The 15,615-nt window shown below is 38.4% G+C and overlaps 1 protein-coding gene across 1 annotated transcript in view; it reads right to left on the reverse strand.

Annotated features, from left to right (window-relative positions):
- LOC133978563 (metal transporter CNNM4) overlaps nucleotides 1-15,615 on the reverse strand; it is a 52,328-nt gene continuing 36,713 nt past the window's right edge. Inside the window, exons 5-7 of the mRNA XM_062416824.1 lie at nucleotides 11,724-11,820; nucleotides 1,678-1,856; nucleotides 1-291 (exon numbers count right to left, since the gene is read on the reverse strand). Of these exons, the coding sequence (XP_062272808.1) occupies nucleotides 34-291; nucleotides 1,678-1,856; nucleotides 11,724-11,820 (534 nt within the window). The 3' untranslated portion in view covers nucleotides 1-33. The remainder of the gene's footprint in view (nucleotides 292-1,677; nucleotides 1,857-11,723; nucleotides 11,821-15,615) is intronic.

A 15,615-nucleotide genomic window follows, 5' to 3' on the forward strand; every position in this document is an offset into this window, starting at 1 on the left:
GGGTGGAGGAGGAGGTTTGTGTGTGTGTGGGGGTCAAATGCTGTTTTCCAGTTGGCTGTGGTGGTTGGGTGTGTGTGGCGAGTTCTGCTCGTTGAGGAGGAGAAGCGTCGTCTCGTCGGGCCCGTTCTCCGTCGGGGTGGAGTCCGCGGCCAGGTCTGTGATGGTGGTGTTGGCGGTGGGGGGGGGCGTGGTCTGATCCATGCGGATCGTGTTGTGGCCGCTCTCCGGTGATTGGGGCGTGCTGTCAAGACGAGACGCCATCAAGCCGTTCTGGTACTGGGACCGTGTGATCTGGAGGAGAGAGAGAGCGGGGGTGATGAAGGTGAGACGTTTGCGGAGTTTAGTTCATACACCCTGGGAACAGATGAGGTGAGGATGTGCACCTCTTCTACAACTTTTTAAACCAAACTTAAGTAAAGAGTATTGTCAATATTTCTTCTCATTATTATTTAAGTCTTATTTATTGTATTTATGTCCTTAGTTATTTATTTTCCTCTTTTTCCTCTGTTTGATGGGCTGTATGGCTGTCTGGGGTGGGGTCACTGTATGTTGTTCTGTTTGTTTGAACTCAATAAAAAAGTATAAAAACAAACAAACTTAAAGGATATGATTAATAATTAACATATATCCAAAGTCTGATATTTCTTTTTCCTCTGTGCCTCCGTTGTTGTTCAAAAAATGCAAATGTGACATGTTCCTTCCGAACTATTTCTATTAAAAAAGGGATGAAAAATGTTTGTCAGTACAATCTAAAAACAGACAGTAATCATTTATTTGGTGACTTTTAGGTCAATAAATGTTTAAATGTGTATGATTTGTATAACTGTTGTTTCACTAGTATTTAAATCCCTACATTTAAGTGTGAAGTCAATCCTATCTTCGTGTTGACATCAAAGCTACTGCACATATTTGCAAGTGACTTTTTTTCATTAATTTGGGTGCAGTCCTCTTTGATATAAGATGATAAAAGATGAAGAAGTTTCAGACAAATCTCAGCTTAACAGAGGCCTCGTTCCATCATTTTCTTAACATCTGTAGCCTTTCTTCAGGTTATTTCCATCAGTGGCAGTTCACTGGTAAAATGACTGTATTCAGCAGAAGTGACGTTGTTATGGCAACATAATAACTGTTTTTAAAAATAATTTCCCCTTATCATTATCATTACATACCGGACACACACACACACACACACACACACACACACACACACACACACACACACACACACACACACACACACACACACACACACACACACACACACACACACACACACACACACACACACACACACACACACACACACACACACACACACACACACACACACACACACACACAGTTTGGTCAAATTTAAAGGGGTTAAAATGTGAAAATAAACATATGAATAACTTGCACACATTCTTTTCTTGTGGATGCAGAATAAAATGTCTGCTTTTAATCCATTTTGAGAGAATATATTAAAGAATATGTAAAAAATGTCTTAGTGGTGTAACCATAAAATAAAACGCTTAAAAACACAAAATTCTCAATAAAACACCATATCAACTAGTTTGGCATGATCTTACATTATAACTTTTTATATTAAATGAAGTTAATGGAATACAGGAAAATGTTTGGTTCCCCCTCCGTGGCTGCTTCACACACTCACTGACTGTAAGAACACCGAGGACTCACCTTGACGAACTGCAGGTCGGTGAGGGCTCGGACGTAGAAGTCGGGCGTGTACTGCTGCGCCGGGATGCTGTTGTTGAGCTGGCTGTTGCTGCCACTGACAGACAGAGATTCGGTCCGGTCGGCTCCGCTCAGAGAGGCTGTGCGGTTCAAGCCACTGAGGTGCGACGGCGAACGAAACTCTGGAAATATGCAAAGACACACACACACAAACACACACACAAGGAAAAAGATTATTAACATCTCTTAGCCATCATGGGACAGAACTGTGTGTTGAAGATCTAACAGGCCGTCCTGAATACATAAATGAATAGGAGATGTTGATTATCACTACAGAAAGCTGCGGCGTAGCTTTTAAGCTTCTGCTTCAAAGCCATTCATGAATTTATGTCTTTATGATGCAAACAGAGATCAATGGAAGACGCTGTGAGCACAAGATGCAGTGTGAGTTCAAATGCAGGTGAATAGATAGGACTAATAAATGAAACACATAATAATAATACAGTCCAAATAATTGTTGAATAAAATCTGTGAGAGGAGAGAGACAGAGGGTGGCTTAAAAAAAGGCGGTTAATGTTGAGTTATTTCATCCGCTCAAACACGCAAACTCATGACCAACTCTTTGTTTCAGTATCACGGCAGCAAGTCGTGTCCCTCACACACTCAAAAAGCAATGACACACACATAAACATTTCCAGTAGCAATAACAAGCAGTGACTCAAGTTTGCTGTTATAAAGAAATTACACAAACCAGACTCGTAGTTTCACACGCACAGATTTAAAGTAAACAGGTGTTTTCGCAGAATGGCATGAAGTGCAGGATGCAAGATAACACACGGCTCATTATAACAGAGGTGGAAACAATTAAAACATGGTGATAACATAAGGCTGGGCGATATGGACTAAATAGGATATCAAAAATACTGCAATATTGATAGTAGGGCAATTTTGTAGGGATGAGTATTGGTGTTTTAACAAAATATTAACGTAATTACATTTTTGATAAATAATCATCAGTAATGTGGATTATAATGACTAAGTGGGTTAAGACAAATAACAGACCTAAAATAGTCTAATAAATTCAGAAAATTACATCACTTAACTGTAATGCAGCCTTTCAAACCAGGAAAAAACAACACTTATGCCAAATAATGATATATTACTCAAGATATCAGGTATAAGTATCAGGTCTCATAGCATCATATTGATATAATATCAATATGAGGCCCAGCCCAGATACTTTAATCCCTCAAAAGTTTCAAGATAATCCTTCAAGAGTTTATTTTGTTTGTGTATACGTGACGACATGCACAAAGAGGAGCATAAACTGCCTGACTTTAACCTTTTACACCCACTGTTTCAAACCAGGATTTCTAGTACTATGAAAACTTTAATATAAACATATAAAATGTGTATTTATAAATAACACTTTTGTCATTTGGTTGTTTTTTGTAGAAATAAAGCTCTGTTGTATTAGTAAAAATTGTACATGGCTCATCAGATTATACTAAGGATGTTCACCATACTAGAGTCCCAGAGCCCAAAGGAGTCTGCAAAAAGAAATGTTCAGCATTTTGTTTTAAAATTGTCTCAAATGATTCAACAGTAATTGTAATAATAATAATAATAATAGTTCCGGATTCGTTTTCTGTCCATAGATGGATGGATTACTAAAAGCACCTAATTTGAAAATAAAGCAACTGTCTTTTCATTTGTCCATTTACACCAGGCTTACTTTTTGAGGGTTTCAAAGTAGGACAACAAAATATAAATATAGAAAATAAAAATATGAAATGCTATATAGTCCAGGTTTAAAAATGAGATCAGATACACAAAACTAGGACTGATTCCAGCAAGTTTTGTCCTTTCCTGTTTTACTCTTAGTCATCGTTATAAACAGTTTCTTAAAAGGTAGACTATGCAGGATTTTCCTCAACATACAATGTACAGTCTCCTACAAAAATATTCCCCGTTAATCATCACTTATGACTCACTAAAAGTGCATGATTGTGCATTTATCTGCACAGACTTCAACCTCTGCACTTATTTTGCTATATGCTTCTGGCATCGAGCTTTCGGCCCCCAGATAATAAGGTGTGAGGTCAGGACTCGTAGTGTAGTGACCAGGTTACATAGCAGTTTCCGTCTCTCTTTTCTGCTCACAATTAGTGTTGAAGATGAATATCTCTGTATCTCTCTTTGTCTCTCGCTAGGGTGTCTTTAAGTCATGAAAGAGAAGCCAAATTTGAATGATTGAACCGACCAATCCTGCATAGTACGGCTTTAATGACACCTAATAATCGTACCTAAAAGACTTCCGTTTGCTATTTAATTTCCACCTCTGCTCAACCAAACCACTGAAACCACGATGAGTAACATTCCGGTGAATCATCCAGCCGACAGTTTAGTTTAACATTGTTACGTGCTGATTTCATCCAAACAAAACTGTAATGATGAATGTGTCACATACACACACACACACGCAAACGCACACGCTCCACACGCAAGCTCATAACCACAGGTGTATTATTACCAGTAGGTGTGAGTCTTCCAGCAGGGGGCCTCAGTGAGTCATAGGAAACTGTTTTACCTGGACACGTCAACTGCGTTAGCTTTTCATGGAATTAATCTAGCTAGTGAAATCCTGGATATCTACGACTACGTTCTAGTTAGTGGTTAGACTTAGTCATGAAAGAGTTTCTTCATTATGTCGATATTAAAGACAGGAACTCTTAAGATCCAGTAGGGAACCTTTCTTTATTTAGATCATTTTATCTTTCGCTTAAAGGATATGGCTAGCGATTTTCTTTATTTTTGTTATCAACAAATCTCAGGTGCAGAGCCAAACCAATGATGAACTAATCTACTTAAAAGTGGTGTGTGCATCCAAAGTCTAGTATATCATATTTATCTGTGCCATAGACCTCCTAATTGTCCAAAAACCACACCGATAGGCAGGGTATGGTAACTTTATTGATTAATAAAATTCACTGATGACAGTGGTTTTATGGGTCTTTGAAGTCGTTTCAAACCAAACTTGTGTGGCTGTAACCTTTTGTGGCCAATGAACTTGTCACCCACTGCAGCGGTGTGGATCTTTGATATTTTTTAATAGTTTTTGGACAACAGTAGAGATCTACTGAATGGAACAATTAGATATATCAGGTTTTTGATACACACACAATACTTGTAAATAGAATCAGTTCATTATTGGTTTGGCTCTGAACATGAGATTTTTTTGACAATGAGAAAAATATAGAAAATTGACAGCCACATCCTTTAAGAGCTATGCCTCTCCAAATCACTCAGGACTCCTTTAGCTTTTTCAACGATGATAGTCTCTTAAAGGCTTTGTGACAGAGTAACAGAGTCCTGTTTATGTCATGTAAACTTTTAATGACATAATGAGATGAGAACCATTGTCAAAACTTCTAAATACTTTTATTATGTATTCGCAGGGGAATTTCACTTCTCTGTTTTCTTTACCCTAAAAGCAGAAACTACATACTTGTTTGCAAAAAACTAACCTTGTGTTTCTCAATTTGACTTTTTCTCAGCTTCAGTCTCATTACACATCACAAACTTACAGTTAGCCAAAGCATTAACTAGACTGACTGATAGTCTGATACATGTTTCTGCAGCTTTACATCAAGGATTTTTCTTTAAAAACTTTTCTGCCTCGGCTGCAGTTCAATTACTGTACATAGAGAAAAGGTTGTCTACTGGATCTTCAAGAATAAATAATCAGTGTGGTTTTAAAAACAACCGACTTCTGGCTGTGATCTGGTGCGCGCAGAGTGATTAATGTTTTTAAAATTAAGATGAATGAGTGATGGACCCAATTCCAAAGAATAACCCTCACTCCTACCCGCATCCCACATCTAATGAAAAGACCCAGAGGCAAAAAGGAAAAATAATGCTCATCTTCTACGAGACAGTTTAACAAACAATCTTGAGTCATATTCTCAAGAAGCAGGGCTGAGTAGATACTGGGATTAAATTTAGAACTGGGCTTTTATGTTTAAGTTGAGGAGAAATTATTTTGTACTCTACCAAACTACAAACTATTTCAGCTGTTACTGTGATTTGATCATGAAAACTAGGATTGATACTACATCATGAAGATGAAGGAGAGGAAGAAAAAAAACATCTGAAATAAAAATCCCAGGCTGCATCTCAATAGTTCTGTATTCTCCTTCATTATTTCTTTTTATTTAAAATCAGAAACTTATAATGAATTTAAATTTAAACAGTGAAGTAAAACAAACAGGAAGAAACCATCTTAAGCTATTGGGATGCATCCAAAGTTGATGCTGCAGAGAGCGGACAGCTTAACCCCCCAGAGGGGCATCAAGTCCCATCTGGGTGTCTCATGATGTTATCCTATCCTTCTCCGTCTTAGAGGCGTCTTGAAGGCGATCATTTTCTATCCCCAAGCGCACTCGCAGTTCAAGATTTGTGCTGACATTTTGGCAGATATGCTCTTTGATCAACCTTCTCACTGTGCCTGTTTCACATCTGCATCTCCGCTGTGTTCCAGGTCTCCATCGCATTATGCTAATACTGTCATGAGCTGTAAGATTACTGTTGGCGTCCTCTCTAAATAGAGACAACCTGCACGACTCATCATCCTCTTCGTCCTGTATTTTCAAATCCAATTTCTCGGTTAATTCAGAACATAAGGGTGAAATCTTAACTTGTTTCACAGACTAAAATCTTCTCCACTAATTTCTCTTGTCATTGAATTACTCTGAAGTGCTCTCACACAAAAAATATAATTTCTATTTCTGTAATTTACCGTCTCCCCTGCATATCTCAGCCCTACCCCCCTTGCATGTAGTTTGCAGCTTTCTAAGACCTTTAAACTGTCCTGCATATATAACATTTTCTCACATCTAAATACTGTAAAATATGATAAATAAAATGATTTGTTTGGAGTATAGACTATAGGCTGGTAATACAATATGATCAGGTATCTAAATATATTATCTGGGTAAGGAAAAACACTGTGCACCTTGTGAGTAACAAACAGATCACAGAGGTTTCCAGATGTCTGGTGATTCATACAGTGTGTATATATTGTAAAAATCTGTCACTGTGGATAAAAACATCATAGTTGTTGGCAGGATCTTAATCACTGTGGATACAAATGATTTTACAGCAGATGATGCAGAAATGCTACCAAAAGTACGTCTTAATCACTGCACTGTCTCAGAGAGGGTTACTGACACCACTGCTGTAAATATCCATGTTGTAAAGTAACATACTGTACTCTGACCCGCACCTGAATATATTTGTTCAAAGCTTTAAACCTTCTCACTGCCTCCTACTCGTCAGCTCAGCAAAAATGAATGCAAATAGAACGATGACTCAATAAGGTGAGGTTAAGTGGGGTGAAAAAAGATCTTATTTGCCAAAACTGTCATTTGTAACTCTTTGCTTTCCTGATGGTGAATTACACTGCTTTCTTTGGAAATGTTGCACCTTTGGCCACAACACAATCAATGATGTCATAGCAGGTGATTCGACCATCATTGATGGGAGTGTGCTCACAAGTGCAACTCCTTTCTTTCAGCCCATAGAAAGCAGTGCTGGAGACATATTCTGCCCTCTGTGACTGGGTGTTAATAACCCTTTTCTAATTTCTAAGGCAACATGTGCAAAAGTTACTAAACCACACCTGGCGAATCAAGAGCCAGGCCTGTTAACTCAACTCTAACCCACCCACCCCTAAAACCTCCCCCATCCTTGGTGTTAAAAGGACCCAGACATGCCGAAGGTTACCTGGCAACCGAGTGAACAGAGAAAACCTCTTAAAGGAGAGGTGGCGTGGACGAGGTGCAGCCACTGAGAGGAGAGAAGGAGGAGGTTTTCGATGGGACAGAGGGAGGAGGGGGGGATGAAGGGGAGGGACGGAGAGTCAGTGAGACAATGGGAGACAGGGAGACAGGTCTGCTTCCAGACTGGGTGAGGACATGCAAAACCATGAAGAAACTCTGCTCTAGGAACATCTCGTAAGGTATTTTCCATGAGATGTTTCGCACAGTTTCTGAGAAGGACATTTCTCAGAAGCAAAGTGGAACACCTGAAAGTTTAATCTATTAATAGTTGAGTAAACTGGGTGAAGGAGCCTTGGAAATAAAAAAAATGTAAGTTTCATATACAACACAATCTGTATTTTAAGGTCCTGAAAGAGTGAAGAAAAGAGAAGGAAGAGCAAATAGGAGTGGAAGAGAGTAATGCTGGCATCAGATGACTCAACATTTATGCCTTTTATAAGGTGCACATCAGGGCAGAAGTTGAAGGCAGCCTTTAAGGGTCTGAACTCCAAGTTAAATCACCTGCTGAGATCAGCTGAAATGAAAATACGTAGACTGTTTGGCCTAAATGAAATACAACTGGTAATCGTTGCCCTAAACAACACTTTAAATGGCTTCCAATACTTATTTCCTTGTATTTGGCCACGCTGGTTTATCACTTAATATGTTGTGGGTAGGATGAGGAAAGGGTTAGGGTTAAAATATTATCCATGGAGGCCAGTTTGAGTAAAACATCCATGAATGTGTCTACACATTAAACACAGAAAGATTGCACAGCAGTAAATGAGGAAGGATTTCAGTTCTTACAATACTTGAAACTCTCTCAAAATGACGGCCAGGTAAGTAAAAATATAATTTTGTTGAAAAATAATTTACCAGGAATGTATGCATGCACATATTCGATTGGCTAGTGTAGTGTGCTGCTGGAGGACGCCGCAAATATTTAGCAAAGATCAACTTTTTTGCCAGGTGTCAGTCTGAGCACAGCCTTCGAGTAGAAGATGTAGGTTTAGAAGAAAAGAGAGAGAAAAGATAGACTGAAATCTAAATAGACATAAAAGGAGAGGTCAAACTGACACAAGCGGACAGCAGAGAGACAAGCTGACGGCTGAATGTCACCAACAGGAAGAAGACATCACAAAACTGGCAAATAGAAGAAAGACGGGAGTGATGTTTTGTATTTAAGGGAGTGAAACTGAGTGTGTGAGAGAGAGAGAGGGACAGCGAGAGAGAGAGAGAGAGAGAGAGAGAGAGAGAGAGAGAGAGAGAGAGAGAGAGAGAGAGAGAGAGAGAGAGAGAGAGAGAGAGAGGGAGGTAAGGAGGGGAGGAGTTCAAAGGTCATCAGCAGCAGAGATTTCAGTAACCAGTTAGGCATTTCACCCTGCTGCCCCAACCCCCATCCAACACATGAACGCTCCCCTTGCCCTCAGTGAACTCTCTCTCACACATCAGAGAAACCCTTCACTCCTCTAACATCAAAATGAGGCTTTTATTCTAACACAGTAAAACATTTCACTTTTTTTCTCTGCTGGGCCTTTTTAACTAATATGATTTGATTTATTAAACGCTCTCTCTGTGTATCATCTGTATCACTGCTGTTCACAAGCAAGTCATCGAGGTCACAGAAGAGGAGGTGAATGAGGGCACGTTGCACCTGAGGAGTCTGTATTCATTTAACTGGAATCTCTTGCATTTGTTAACGTACGGAGACCCGGCCTCACCTTTACCACTTAATTAAATTATATCACGTGCTGTAACATGTATCTAAAAAAGAAAAAGAAAACCAACACTAAGGCTTGTCTCACATTTTAATCTCTTGGCTTAAAATACGACGAGGTAAACGCCATCAAAGCATGTTTGAACAAATGTTGTAAATCTGAACCGCAGTGAGTGTGAACACTTAATTAAACGAGTACATTCAACAAAAATGTAAAATTGTGTAATGTGGAAGTTTAAACAAATTCTCAATAAGGTTTAATAACTATAATATAAGTGAAATCTGACATATTGTGACCAGCATTCACACCAGAAAAGGTTAATCATAAAAAATTATATGTTTTATTTTGGGTCCTTTCACTACTTTAAAAAAAAAATGATGTGTGTAATTATTAAATTTTCCACCAGATGGTGCTGTTTATCCTCATGAGATTAACCCTTACATACTGTTCAAGGTCAAATTTGACCCATTTTTACATTTGAGAGTTGTAAAAACAACATATACACATTTCTTATGGCTGCACTTTTCCTAATGTGACCCACAGTATACAAAAATGGAAATAAAATGCATTATTTTTTCGATTTTTGTGCAGTTGATACACATTTTTGTACACATAAATGTACAAATTTGACCTGTGTTTATTACAAAAATCATCATATTCAATCAAATGTTCTCCTGGACTGTAAAATAGTGATTGTAAATGTCTTTTTTTCTCCATAAGATTAATGAAACATTTATTAATGACTGATGAGGAATCTATAAATGTGGTGTAGAGAATAATTATGAGTCAGTTTATGAACAGTATGTGAGGGTTAATTGTAACTGGATGTAAATATTACACTGCAGTTGTTTACTGTCCCAGTATTGTTGCTAACTGCTGCACTTAATGAGAGCGTCACAGGTCAACTTTGGGTTCAATAAAGTGTTTTAAGTGCAGTAAAATGCATGAATCATAACATCTTAGCTACATTCTGTATAAACTATCTTAAACAATCTTAAGTTGCTGCCCAGAAAGAAGTGATGTCAGATTTTTAATGCCATGTAAATGATGCTGCCTCTCTCTCTTTTTTCTTGCACATCTCATCATCACTCAGCACAATTTACACATCTCTCTCCTCTAAGGGAAGCTCCCTCAAGGACTGAAGGTCACTTCTATGTAATAGTTTGTTTTTAGTCCTTATAATTATATTATTATTATGTGATTGCTGTAAGGCATACATGTTCAACTTAATTTGTATTCTCCTGATACAGTTTAAGTGCCCTATCTTTTTTCATTCTTCAGTCCTTTTCTTCATGTGAACATGCTGGTAATCGATGTATTTTCTTTTAAAAGCAAGAAGAAAGTCAGCACACTGCAGCTCGATATGCAATCAGATTTAATAGAATACTACAAGTGACATTTGAAGCTCAGTGCTCTTCTTCAGACCTGCTCTTCTGCTCCTTTCTTGCTTTTAGACATTTGTTATTTAGTCCAGCACCTGCTTTCTTACTCTGGATGTGTGCGTCTACCACAAACTTTTTTAATCAATGTATTTCATCAAATTTTTTTCTCTGTTTGGTAATGTTGTTTAACTCTTTGCTTTTCAGGCAAACATTTCAGTTCTCAGATCTTCAGGTGGATGCGCTGTAGGTTTCAATGTGTGTGCAGCAACGCAGCTCATCTGCCTGCTTTCCATGCAAAGCGTTTATAGTCTCAGCATTTCTACGCAGTTCATTTCAGCTTCAAGCTTCGACAGTGTTGCAGTTCAGCTCTCTACTTTAGATCAGCAAATCATTTCATTCTTAGCTTCTTCAGGCGGCGCACTTCAGCTTCCGACTCTATGGCTGCTCGCTGCTATGAGATGTTAAAGCTTACAGCGCAATAAATTTCACACTTTTTTTAAACAGAAAACTTATTTTGTAGTTTTAAAGAATCTTTTAAAATCTACTTTTTTCTATTTGACTACATGTGTTTTACCTTATTCTGTTTTATTTTTACTATTGACCAGCCCTCTGAAAATCATTGGTATCGTGCTGTGCTGACATTTGAAGCATCTGCTGTTTTATGATGATATTTACAAATAATCTTTTATTTTTATTTTTACATGAGATCCACTTAGTAAAATCAGTTTTGGCACTGATACCTATTGAGAGGTTCAAAATGATGTATCTCAATATATACTTGTACAGAATATTGGAATAATATCACTTATATTTATCTATTTAAATGAATGGATTACATAAGTTCCTTAATTATGTTTATTAAACTATGTTTTTCTCTCTATTAAACCTAATATTTTACTGGCTGCAGAGATGGCTGTTGTCCTCTAAAATTATACCACTAGATGGCAGTAGAGCCCTTTACACCTGACCCATTACACTGTAAATACTAAAGTAATCATAGTAGATCAATTAATTGTGCAGTAATATTGAACAAATACTACAAGCCTATCCGAGGATAAGAGAAGAGAAGAGAAGAGAGGGAGGAGAGGAGAGGAGGATGGTGGCAGGGAGAGATGGGGTTGTCGACTCACCCAGTGTGGGGGCATTGAGCGCCATGACGCCGTAGTAAGAGAAAGGTCCGGTCTCAAACTTCATGTTTTCATTGCCGGCTTCCACCTCGACTCGTCCCTGACAGAAACAACACAAACAAAAATGGACAATGTGAGAGAGAGTACAGCTTTCTGACAGATGAGACTCATTATTCCTGTATTAGCACAAACAGTCACATGATATTAGGCCAACAGCTGTAGTTCTCCTTATTAATTAGTTCTGTTAAATATCTGAACTAATGAGAAATATTAGAATTTATTTTACAACATGACTATATTGTCATGACTATACATGAATATATTTTTTATTATTTATCTATTTTAATAATTTGGGCATTAGTTCTACTACGGAGTACATTAAGAACATCTTTATATTCCTTTATACCAACTTGAAATCATGTGATGGATGACAAGCTTCAGTGTATCATCACAAACTTTAAGACATCTGTTCCCCCTTTGGATTATAGCTGAAGTACAATCTGAAGAAAATGTTCATGTGAACTGATTTATTCTATGTGAAAACAAAGAAAGGTGCAAAAGTTCAGTGTTTCTCCTTGAATGTTGCTTTCTACAAAGATGAATGGCCGGTGAAACATCATGTCACACTCTTTTTAAATTCATGTGAATTACATTTTTAGGCAGTTTGGACCATTAGGGTCCATAATGTGTCCCAAAAACAAATCACGTAACAATGACTTGACGATATCAAGTTTTTTTTTTTAAAGAAAGAGATAATACTGCCTTGTAACTCTGACATTGGGTTTTTTGGGGGGTTGCACTGTTTGGCCACCAGAGGGCAGTACAATCACATCTCAAACCATGGTGGCCAATTGGTATTTATTAGTGATTGACTTCTGGAAAGACTCTTAATCATTTGGGGAGGGAAACATGTAAACTATGCCCTAGTTTAAACACCAGTGAAGCACTCTATAAATCAGGATTCCTAAATCTGCTGAGTGGCATGAGCACAGATGGGTGATTTTGAAGCAAATGCAAAGAGAGAGAGAGAGGGAAAAAGGAGGGGGGGGGGGGTGGGGGGGGGGGGTTTGACTAGACTTAATAGAGGCTCTTTGTAAAACTTAATTCAAGGCTGCAGAACACATGAATGGATAAATTAGAGACAGGGATGGAGATAGAGCGATGCCAGGACAGAGGAGAGGACAGAAGGAGGCCTCTGTGTTGGTACAGAGAGTTGGCCCGAATCGGCCTGCTGGAATGTGTGAACTGCAGCAACAACACAGCACAGTTAATCCACACTGTCGTCCCTCCTTCCCTCCATCCCTCCATCCCTCCATCCCTCCATCCTCCCCACCCCCCTTCACATGGTCTGAGCTGATGAAAGCAGAGCAGGTGGTAAAATAGAAGAGAAACCAAAACAGGGAGGGCAAATAAGACATTGCATTGGCGAGGTCGCTATGTGTCTAATGGGTGTGCTGATGGTTAAAATTGGGACAATCACATTTTATAAAAGTTTTTAATTAGAGTTCCTGATAAGTCTCTTTTCATTTTACTCTGCAGAAGTTAGATTTAAAGAGATTAGGCTCTGCTGGACCTTTTGTACAGAGTAATTTTGTGCTGCAAAGTCATTCTTATATCTGTGCAACATTAATTTAAATTCTAGTCAGGATTGTAAAGCTTCCAAGCCTATCAAATATCTTACAATACGCAGATATGGGAAGGTTACTTTGGAGATATAATAGGTTACAGTCAGGGTACAGATCAGTTATGGCGAAACCATTTAATGAAGCGTCAACAGTGTGTTGGAACAAGCAGGAACAGAATATGTGTTATGCGTCCTAAAATACAAGCTTTTCTTCTGTAAATGTAAAAATGTGCGTGAAAATTTGTGTTAAAGTTTAGGGGGAAATGATTACGAGGTTAAACGCTGCAACCCTGAAATTTTACAGACATTACCTAAAGGAGCTGCATATGTGAATGCAAATGTCCAAATCAGTTGGATCAGACATTAAGCAGACTTTACCCTGGCTGGCAGCTCAATAGCACAAAGCCAGAGTAATGTCCGATGGAGTCTGTGTGTGAATACGGCCGTGGATTCTCCGGAAAATGTCTGAGCCTGATTTTCCAGACATTGCTCATAGTTCATATGTAAAAACGGTATATGACTCAACTGTATGTGACACCTGCTGATGGAAGTTTATAATTCCACATGCACAGATCATTAAGCTTATTTCACATTAACGAGTCAATCTAATCAGACGTTCATAATTTAGTTTAATGAAAGCTTATCTTTAAGACCTCCTGGTATGAGCTGTTATGACAGAGCAACCGTTTACAAACATAAACTCCTGCTATTTTAGGGTACGTGCCAGATTAGAAACCTGGCTTGGATATAACAGGAGAGGCAGGTGGGGAAATAAGGGGAGGGGTGTGTGTGTGTGTGTGTTAGCGTCTCTGTCACTAAACAACTCACAACATCTCCCCGCGGCTCCACAGCGAGAGCTTCGCAACTGATGTCAAAACTGATCAGAGCTTAACTCATTTATCCTGTTGCCACGGCTACTTCTCTGCCACAGCGTCTACATTTAAAGCACTAATCTGACTATTTAGCTGGTTTATTTTTCTCACAGCGATCCTTTTTTGACTATATTCAGTCTTGTTTTTATTTGATATCATCCCTCCAAATCCTGACGAGATAGTAAATTCTCAAAAAATAAACTGAAGCATCTTTTTTAGCACGCTCACGGATTGTTTTATGATCTTAAATGACACTTATCATAACATTTTAGTGCTTACTGGTCATAGTTCTTCCTTATTTATCATCTCTCGGGCTACAAAATTGATATTGCTGACTAATCTGTCAGTTGCATTTTTTAGTTAATCAATCAACTGTTTGGTTTATAAAATGTCCTAAAAAAGGAAAGGGGGGGGGGGGGGGCAATTAAAAGTTCTCAGACGTCTTCAAATTGCTTGCTTTTTCAGATGAACAGTCCAAGAAAAAGATAATTTATTTTCTATGATATAAGACAGAGAAACACAGCAATTTCTCACATTTTAAAGCTGGAACCAGCCAACTTTTGGGAATTTTTGCTTGATAAATGGCTCATATGATTAATCGATTATCAAAACACTTTGTGGATTACTTTTATTCTTTGATCAATCTTTTCTTTCTAACAGCAGAAACCTGTGGAGCAAAAATAATACGGGAATTTTATTATGACAACCCTAAAAAGGAAATACACTCATGTGTGTGACATGTTTTGAATACTTTAGATGTTTGGAGATTGGTGTGTGTGTGTGTGTGTGTGTGTGTGTGTGTGTGGTGTCCGAGTCAAAAATGTGCCATGTCATGTCTTTATGCTCGTGCTTAGTCCACATACTCACAGCCAAGAAGCTCATTAGCTTCCCTGCTAACATTAGCACGTAAGATAAACACAACTGTCATCATGGATTATTCTCTTTTAGTCTTCTGCTTTCCGTCTTTCCTCATCATGATTCAGCTTCAGTTTTTGTTTTTTAATGAGGACAATCTTCCCATCTGTCAACACTCAGCTCTCTAGGTGAGGTGATTCTCATGTTCCGTCTTCATTTAATAATTAAAAAAAAGGTTAAAAAAACACTCTGCACGTATGACTTAGCAGTGAAGCTCTGGTCCAAACTTATCCCGTCACAAATATTCACACCTGCTCAGGCGTCTACCTTCAGCCACTGAGTAATCACAGGTCAAATAATCTGCTCAAGGACGACTCGCCGCTAAAAGAGGGGTGAACATTCCCTCCGAAACTTCTCTGGCTTTACCGCTTTGAACCGAGAGGATTTCACAAGAAGCTTCTCATACCAGGGATTCAATCATCTGATATTTCATTCATAATCCGACATTTCTTCAATTTAAAGTTAGTATGCAAGGTTTAGGGCG

The sequence above is a fragment of the Scomber scombrus genome, chromosome 4, assembly GCF_963691925.1.
Source record: "Scomber scombrus chromosome 4, fScoSco1.1, whole genome shotgun sequence".
Lineage (NCBI taxonomy): Eukaryota > Metazoa > Chordata > Actinopteri > Scombriformes > Scombridae > Scomber > Scomber scombrus.